Source organism: Hyperolius riggenbachi, chromosome 8 (genome assembly GCF_040937935.1).
Source record: "Hyperolius riggenbachi isolate aHypRig1 chromosome 8, aHypRig1.pri, whole genome shotgun sequence".
Classification (NCBI taxonomy): domain Eukaryota; kingdom Metazoa; phylum Chordata; class Amphibia; order Anura; family Hyperoliidae; genus Hyperolius; species Hyperolius riggenbachi.
This window is the reverse complement of record NC_090653.1, coordinates 287,894,009-287,903,683: the sequence shown is the minus strand read 5'-3', so window position 1 is coordinate 287,903,683 and position 9,675 is coordinate 287,894,009. Positions and strand designations below refer to the sequence as shown.

The 9,675-nt window shown below is 47.9% G+C and overlaps 1 protein-coding gene across 1 annotated transcript in view; it reads left to right on the top strand.

The window, feature by feature from the left end:
- NOTCH1 (notch receptor 1) overlaps positions 1-9,675 on the top strand; it is a 119,385-nt gene that overhangs the window by 88,285 nt on the left and 21,425 nt on the right. The window contains 5 exon segments of the mRNA XM_068249128.1: positions 1,882-2,074; positions 3,630-3,775; positions 4,496-4,609; positions 7,630-7,749; positions 9,303-9,455. Of these exon segments, the coding sequence (XP_068105229.1) occupies positions 1,882-2,074; positions 3,630-3,775; positions 4,496-4,609; positions 7,630-7,749; positions 9,303-9,455 (726 nt within the window).

Below are 9,675 nucleotides of genomic sequence, written 5' to 3'. Positions count from 1 at the left end.
TTTCTGGCTACAAGTGCGTCTGCAAGTCTGGCTTCATGGGTAAGAGTGCGGTCAGTGGCGCGCTTTTCTGGCTACAAGTGCGTCTGCAAGTCTGGCTTCATGGGTAAGAGTGCGGTCAATGCCGCGCTTGTCTGGCTACGAGTGCGTCTGCAAGTCTGGCTTCACGGGAAAGAGTGCGGTCAGTGGCGAGCTTGTCTGGCTACGAGTGCGTCTGCAAGTCTGGCTTCATGGGTAAGAGTGCGGTCAGTGGCGCGCTTTTCTGGCTACGAGTGCGTCTGCAAGTCTGGCTTCATGGGTAAGAGTGCGGTCAGTGGCGTGCTTTTCTGGCTACGAGTGCGTCTGCAAGTCTGGCTTCACGGGTAAGAGTGCGGTCAGTGGCGCGCTTGTCTGGCTACGAGTGCGTCTGCAAGTCTGGCTTCACGGGTAAGAGTGCGGTCAATGGCGCGCTTGTCTGGCTACGAGTGCGTCTGCAAGTCTGGCTTCACGGTAAGAGTGCGGTCAGTGGCGCGCTTGTCTGGGACAGAAAGCCCCTTTGTGCTGCTATCTGCTTTATCAGTATTTAAGATGAGCGGGCACACCGCGTATCGGCTTCCCGGCTCAGCTTTTACTGATGCGGCCGCAATTAGCCGCAGATCGCCTGCGCCGCTGGTGGGTTCTGTGAAGTGGAGGGGGGGGGGGGGGCGGCGTGGAGTGTTTCTCAATTAGGGACTCCAGAGACCATAGATCAGGTTTCTGAGCTCGGTGGAGCTCTCTGTGGTTGGGGGGGGGGGGAGGTTAATGAGATTCTTTGATTAGGTAGGACCCCCTGTTACGGCCCACCGCTCACCTGTGTAGAGTCTACCCATATAGAACGTCTCAGCTGTCTCTCATCTGTCCTGTGCTCAATGGAGGGTTTTATTTCTGCAAGTAACAAGTGTGTTATTTAAAATCCCCTATTTCAGAAGGGGGGGGGGGGGGTGAGGGGGCTTGTGATTAGGTAGCCAGAGAAACAGGGCAAGCTGTGAGGCCAATGTGAGGGAGGAGGATTCTGGGAGTCTTTGACACCATACTGTTGCTATGGCTGATATGTTATATGTTGGGAGGGATTTAAAATATATCCTACCTGTCTGATCTTATCAATCGAGCCGCATCAGCGGCTCGATTGATAAGGAACATCGCCGCCTCCTCTACACGTGTAGATGAGGCTTTAGATGGCACTGCAAACACTGTCCTGGGTTACCAAGAAGTGTTCAGTGTTTTATGTTTTTTTTAAACATTTTCTTTTACTTCCTTTAATATGAATGGACATGGCCCTTGATCAGGGTCATGTTCATTCATTCCAGGCCCTGCAATTGGCTCAGGGAACACTTTTTCCCCAATCACCACCCTGTAAAGGCTGCCAGGAACGAGCAGTGGGCACACAGTTAGACTTTAGGAGCTTCTATCTGGACCACTATAGTGGTTAACTGAACTCTTACACAGCACGCAGTGAAAGGTCTTTATTCCACACATAGTTGCTGAAGACATTTACTGCTCTGTGTCCTGTTTGTTTAGCCAGGTCAAAGTGTCTAATTAGTTCTTATACCCAGATGTGAATAGACTGCAGGAGCTCTGCCTAGCCCAGGCATGGGCAAACTCGGCCCTCCAGCTGTTACGGAACTACAAGCCCCACAATGCATTTGCCTTTATGAGTCATGACTGTGGCTGTCAGACTCCTGCAATGCATTGTGGGACTTGTAGTTCCTTAATAGCTGGAGGGCCAAGTTTGCCCATGCCTGGCCTAGCCAGCTCTCTCCACGCAGTAAACACTGGGGGTTAACCCTTTCAGTGCTCCCTGCAAAATGTACAGAGACACAGACTTAGGTTGTCGGTTTGTAACCGCCTGCGTTTTGTTGCCCGCAGGGAAAATGTGCAACGTCGACATTGACGAGTGCGCCAGCAGTCCGTGTCGCAATGGAGGGACTTGCAAGGATCTCATAAATGGCTTCAAGTGTACCTGTCTCGAAGGTTTCCAGGGGCCCATGTGCCTGTCCGAGGTGGACGAGTGCCGCAGTAACCCCTGCATCCACGGCACGTGCCGTGATGGAGTCAACGGGTAAGTGTTATTGCAGCAACAGAAATGAGACTGTGCACCTATCAGTGTGGCCATGAGGCTTGGGGTGAAGCATGGCTTGATAATACACTGGTCCAGCCTTGCTATTTGGGAAAGCAAGTCTGGCTTAGCATACAATTTCAACCACCATACCTCCCCTTCCTACATCTCCGATCTTATCCAGACATCCCCCCACCTCTCCCCCCCCCCCCCCCCCCCACTCCTCCCAACACTCTATGGATGTTCCTCCCCTCGCATCACCTGCTCGCTTACAAGGCACCAGGAATTCTCCAGAGCAGCCTCTACTCTATGGAACTCTCTCCCTCACCCATCAGGCTCACCCCACCTTCTAAACATTTAAGCAGACCTTAAAGACCTACCTGTTCACTATAGCTTTCCCACCAACTACATAGCTCCAAATCCCTCCCTTGGACATACACCCTACTCCTTCTCCCCCACCCCTTCAGAGTGTAAGCCCATTTGGCAGGCCCCTCCTCCCTGTGTGCTTTTCTCCGCCACCATATGGACTCAGTGACTCGTCTGCTATACTGATCTGTACATTGTAACATCACTGTTATATGTACCATTGTTGAATGCTATAATGTTTTAATTTAACATTGTTTAAGCCTGTAATGTCTCCCCTATCTATTGTACAGGGATACTAAATGTGTTATAAGTAAAGTTTTAATAATAATAACGTTTAAAGGGAAGGTTCAGGGACAGTTGGTAAAAAATAAAAATCCGAATCCACTTACCTGGGGCTTCCTCCAGCCCGTGGCAGGCAGTAGGTGCCCTCGGCGCCGCTCCGCAGGCTCCCGGTGGTCTCCGGTGGCCGACCCGACCTGGCAGCTGGCCTGGCCAGGTCGGGTCGGCCACCGGAGACCACCGGGAGCCTGCGGAGCGGCGCCGAGGGCACCTACTGCCTGCCAGGGGCTGGAGGAAGCCCCAGGTAAGTGGATTCGGATTTTTATTTTTTACCAACTGTCCCTGAACCTTCCCTTTAACAATATTTTATGTGATAGTGGTGCACTTTAAAGCGGATCCGAGATGAAACACAAACGATAACAAGTAACTTGTCTATATACAGTATCCTATCTAAAGTTTAGATAGTTTACACAGCAAATCCAGCTTCAAAAGTTTGATTATTTCTTCCTGTGATACAATGAGAGCAGCCATGTTCTGCTTGTCATTACACACAGACAAGCTGATCTGTATCTCCAGCCCTCAGCCTGTGACAAATTGAATCCCCCCTTCTCCTCCCTCCTCCCCTCTGCTTCTGAAATCTCTGGCTAATAACCTCCTCCTCCTCCTGCCCAGACTGAGCTCCCATAAGCCCTTGCTACAGTACCATGGCACTCTGAAAAAGCTGTGGGCAAGGCTTGTTTAGTTTATAGGAAATTCGAGTATTAAAACAAAACAAAACAAGTATTTGGCTTGAGGAATGCCCTATAAACTATATGAAAGGAACACAATTATGCAATGAGTAAAAGTTTCTCGGATCCACTTTCAGTGTGATTTATGACGCATTAGTCACTGCATATTGTGCGTGTCTCTTTAGGTATAAGTGTGACTGTGAATCTGGCTGGAGCGGACCCAACTGTGACTTCAACAACAACGAGTGCGACTCCAATCCCTGCATGAATTTCGGCACTTGCAAGGACATGACAAGCGGCTATATCTGCTTGTGCAGAGAAGGCTTCAGCGGTAAGTCCGCAACTTCCTCTGCCGGGTCCCGCTGAGTTCCGTCTCAGGATATTATTATTTATTGTATTTTTTTCGTTAATAGTTTTTATTGGAAGGTTATTGGAGCAAAATAAACGTATTGTTTGTTTATTGTATTTATAATGCGCCTACATATTACACAGCGCTGGACAATACATAGGGATACATACAATGTAAACAAGGGGTGACAGTGAAGTTAGTCCATGAGAAGGGTGTCATAGCTGGTTGCATGATCAAGAAAGACACACTAAGGGGGAGGGAGGGGGGACCCTGCCAAAGGCTTACAATCTAAAGGTCAGGGACACATAAAGTAGGGATGGGGAAAAGGTGCTAAGTTGAGAGAGTTGGTGTGGTAGATGTGGGGTAGGCCATTCTAAAGAAGTGAACCTTGAGGGCTTGCTTGAAGGTGTTGAGGGAAGGGGCGAGTCTGAGGAGGGGTGGGAGGGAGTTCCATAGGGAAGGGGTGGCTCTTGAGAAGTCCTGTAGGCGTGTATGGGAGGGAGAAATGCGTGGGGAGGTCATTGGAGGACCGAAGGGGCGGGCAGGTATATATCTGTGGATGAGCTCAGAGATGTAGGTTGCGCAGGTCTTGTGTGTTTGCCCGCAGGGTTCCATCTCAAGGTGCGCAGTGCCAGTGTGTACGCCAAACCTTCTATACGGGGACTGGATGGATCAGTAACCGCATTGTTGTCTTTCTTCCAGGGGTGAACTGTCAGACCAACATTAACGAGTGTGCCTCCAATCCGTGTCTCAACCAAGGCACCTGCATTGATGGCGTGGCCGGCTACAAGTGCAACTGCATGCTGCCTTATACAGGTGAGTCCTTACAGAAGACATAGTGATACTCTAATACAAGAGAACTCCGGAACTACTCACAAAGCTCCGCCCCCCAAAAAGTGTTATAAACCAACTGCCTCTAACTTTAGCTGTTTTTATGCAGCAAATTGTGGTTATCAGGACAGCCAGGCAATCTGCATTGTTTAAAAGGAAATAAATATGGCAGCCTCCATATCCCCCACACTTTCCTTTAAGCCCCCCCCCCCTCCCCTTTCCCAAAATAAAAATACATAACCTATTGACCTTTTTCTATTTCATCCCCCCCCCCCCCCTGCCCTCAGAAGTTGTACTCTGCCAGGAAAACTTCTATGGCTGTAATTTTCTTATCAGTGATGTTTACTATATTCTCGACAAGCTGTCACTTGCATACCTGAAAATTAACTTTCAGGCAGCAAAAGAAAAAACAGCCTGGTTATTATGTATTTTTGGCACTGTACATAGACCTGTTTCTCTCATTGTGTCATATACTGCCCAGGGTACACGTTAAAGGACAACTGTAGCGAGAGGTATATAGAGGCTGCCATATTTATTCCCCCTTAAGCAATACCAGTTGCCTGGCAGCCCTGCTGATCTATTTGGCTGCAGTAGTGTCTGAATAGCGCCAGAAACAAGCATCCAGCTAATCTTGTCAGTGCCGACATTAATGTCAGAAACATGATCTGCTGCATGCTTGTTCAGGGTCTATGGCTAAAAGTAATAGACAGAGGACCATCAGGACAGCCTGGCAACTGGTATAGCACAAAAACATGGTAGCCTCCCTACAGCTGTCCTTTAAGCATTTTTTTCAGTGGTTTCAATCATTTTTTTTTTCGTGATTGTGAAAAATTAAACGCGCGTGTTAGAATTGATCGATCTTGTTTGTGTGTATAACTTCACTTATCCTTTAACACTGATAAATGTATAACTGTAACCCCCCATATAAGCGTGTGGAGAGACGAGAAGGGCTCCGCTGTGAACTGAGACCTGTTTTCAGGCGGCGTCCATTATTCCGTCCTCGCACACCGAGAGGAAAATATTTTGCTTGGAGATCCGAGGTCCCCCCTCCTCCTCCACCTCCTTTCACCAACATTTTTCACATTGTTTTCCAAGAAAACAAGTGAAGATCCTCTCTGGAAATCCTTCCTAGATACTATTGGATGGAAAAACGGGACCTCTGCATATTTCGCCGCGCTCTTTGGACAGCGACGGGGGCCAACAACCACAGAGCGCGGCCCGGCCTCCTCCGCTGGGTGGATAAGGGTTATTTTGACAGATCTGAACAGAGTTGGGAACAGCTCGGGGCCAGATCCTGCCTGCTTCCCCTTCCCTGAAAACCGCGGTGCGCACAATTGCAGGAAGCCGCAGAGCGCTTCCTGACTGGCCCTGGTTTCCACGGCAACAGACGGGGGATCGTGAGGGCTTTGGAAAGTAGCCATGGAATACTTGAGGGATAATCGTTCACAGAAAAACAAGTTCCTCTACGCTTTAATAACTCTTCGGTGTGAGGACCGCCTCACAAGGGTATTTGTTGTTGTTCTGTCCGACTCTTTGCAAACCCCACCGGCCCCTCTATGCTCCACTGCCTCTCCAAGCTCGTCCAAGCTCATGTTGGTTGCTTGCGCGATACTATCTAGCCATATTCTCTGCCTTCCCCCTCCTCCAGTTTCCCCGGATATTTCCCAGCATCAGGGTCTTCTCCAACAAATCCCACCTTCTCATTGTGTGTCCAAAGTATTTCAGCTTCAGCATTGATCCTCCGTCCAATGAACCGTTGAGGTTAATTTCTTGAAGAATTGACTGATTGGATCTTCTTGCAGTTCAGGGAACTCAGAAGTCTTATTCAGCACCACCATTGGAAGGCATAGATTCTTTGGGTATTCACAAGGATTTATTCTATACCATGGTGGCTATGGTGACTGCAGTGGGGCCTAGTCACAGGAGAGCCAGGCCCAGTCATTCCTCCTCTCTCCATGATTTTACCATGATTTGGCTTGTTCCAACTTCATTAGGCTCTGACCCACCAATACCTACCCCACAGAAGTGACACATGACAGGGCAGGGAACTGGTAGCTCAGAGTGACCACAGAAACGTGTGGTTAGTCAGTCTAACATGGGGCTAGTCTTTATTACCTGGATCACTCGGTCTGTGTATAATGGTCCTATGGCTACTTAAAGAGGAACTCCAGTGAAAATAATGTAATGAAAAAAAGTGCTTCATTTTTACAATAATTATGTATAAATGATTTAGTCAGTGTTTGCCCATTGTAAAATATTTTAAATCCCTGATTTACATTCTGACATTACATGGTGACATTTTTACTGTTGGCAGGTGATGTAGCTGCTGCATGGTTTTTTGGCAGTTGGAAACAGCTTTAAACAGCCATTTCCCACAATGCAACAAGGTTCACAGACAGGAAACTGCCAGGAGTACCACGGTCCTCAGAGTTTCTTGTGGGAGGGGCTTCACCACAATATCAGTCATACAGCGCCCCCTGATAGTCTGTTTGTGAAAAGGAATGGATTTCTCATGTAAAAGGGGTATCAGCTACTGATTGGGATAAAGTTCAATTCTTGGTCAGAGTTTCTCTTTAAGCTTCCAATACACCACTCGTTATTGTGACCCGATCGATCTTCTGATTCACTAATTTATCGAATTAGACAATCGATGCCACAACATGGCTCCTGATTGATCTTTCGATCAGTTTCCAGATGAAATCATTGAAAAGGATGCTGGAAATTTTGTGTCGCAAGTGTTTGTTCGGGTGCACTGCAGTAACTGTATTCGATATCGTGATGACCAGTATATCTGAAGGACCCTTAGGTCAATGTCCACCCAAATGTAAAAGTCCCCTAGGCTCTTTTTAGGTAGAGTGACCCTTAAAGTAATACCATAACTAAAGTCAATCTCTGGAATTTGTTGGTAGATCTGTTCATTATTTTTAGCTTTTTCGTTTTGGGGGATGTCTGTCTGAATTGCGTCAGTCCAGGAAATATATTGACTGGTGTCTTGTCTTCTTTAGGTGCCATGTGTGAGACCCTTCTGGCTCCATGTGCCAATCGACCGTGCAAGAATGGCGGCATATGTCAGGCATCGGAAGACTACGAGAGCTTTTCCTGCATCTGTCCCATGGGATGGCAAGGTTTGTATGCCCAACCAAGACATGGCCAACCATCTTCACAAAACCAGTTCTTACCGAGAAAACAAGTTCAGCCAAGCTCTGTTCCGCTGAGAGTACATGTCATAAAAATAATACTTACATCAACAGCGTTCAGTCACTATCACTCAATAACCTTCTCATTTTCATGATAAAAATCCAGCTTTCTGCCTATGTAGAAACCATTTCTTTTGAGTTTCTAGGCCAGGGATTTCAAACTCAAATACAAAATGGGCAGAAATTGAATACTGGGACGGACCTAGTCGCGGGCCAACCTCAGTGTCTCGTGGCCGGCTCCCTCCCTTATAAAGTTCTGATGTAAAATGCTCCCTCCCCTATATAATTCCCTGGTGTCTAGTGACCTCCCCTATACAGTTCCCTGGTGTCTAGTGGTTCCCCCTTTACAGTTCCCACCCACATGGCTTCCCTGATAATCTAGGCTTCACCTCCAGCATACCTTCCCTGGTGGTCTAGAGTGGGCCAAACATAATGCAAAGTGAGAAGACCACTTGCGGGCCAAATTTGTTGTCTCGGAGGGCCAGAGTCTGACATGTATGTCCTACTCTTATCAGGAAGTTATGTGATGAGGCTTCAGATAGGCTGAATTGTTGTGCGGGTTCTGGGTCAGGAAGACGAGATAGGTAATGATGCAGAATTGGGAGGAAGACAGGATTTTTGGTAAGAGTTGGTTACCTGGAGATTTGCTTGAATGGGAAACTTGAAGTGTAAGGACTAAAGAGACCTTAGGAGGTGGACATTCTGCACAAATTTTCTTTTTTTAGATTTACAAAGTCGGCAGTGATGGCCTCCATGTTTCTTTCATTTCAGAATTCCTTTAAAGTAAAACTGAAGTGAAAAAAAAAGTTTGATACCTGGGGAAAGGGAAGCCTCTGGACCTTATTGAGCCTTCCCTCCACCGCTGTCACCCCCGTTATAGCGATTTGATCCGCTGGTTGATTACACCGACTGTGTGAGCCCTTAGAAGGCTCCAAAAGTACTTGTGTCCCCGACTGCTTCCAAGACGGGCGACTCCATATTGAGCATCCACAAGCCTGGACTTGCGCATGCGCAGCACAAAGCCGCCCATCTTCAAGAGCATTTGGGGACACGAGGGATTCCGGAGCCTTCTGAGGGCTTCTGGAGGCGGAGTAACCACCAGAGGACAGCGGGGGAACGAGAACACCAGCTGATTTCAGTTCCCTTTTAAGCCTTTGGTACAAATTGTTGCCATGTAACTCCCGGCTTTGATGGAACCCTGAGGTAGCTGATAATCTTGCAGCACAATGAGACTCTCAGGCCGATGAATGGGCGACTGTTTTGCTTGTTCTTTCCAAAATGCTTCCCCGGGTAACGTGATACTCAGATGAAAAGTCCTGCCGCTCTCGAAGAGTACCCGTCTCCCAACTGTTCAGAGGAAAAGGGGGGCTTCAGAGAATCAGGGGGGCTTAGAGAAGGTCTATTATTCACCGACTTCTGGCTGCGCTCAGGAACTCCTCTCTCTCACTTACAAATCTAAACATCACGTTGTCTCCACTCAGGACAAACGTGCGAGATCGACATTAACGAGTGTGTGAAGAACCCCTGCCGCAACGGAGCGTTCTGCGAGAACACGAACGGCAGCTACAAGTGCAACTGCGCCCCCGGCTACAGCGGCACGAACTGCGAGACTGACATCAACGACTGCCAGCCAAGTGAGTGTCACATGACCTAATTAAAGGTGCGCTACAGTATTTTGGGATTTTTGGATAGTGTTGAAGTCTTGAAGCAGTAGGATCAGCCACACTATGCCAGGGAAAAAACACATATATAAGTAGATAAATACTTGATCTACTTACATAACACATGTATTGTACTGTCCACCTTTTGATTTCAGTGAATGTTATATAGTAAATGAAGAGAATTCTGTTCCTG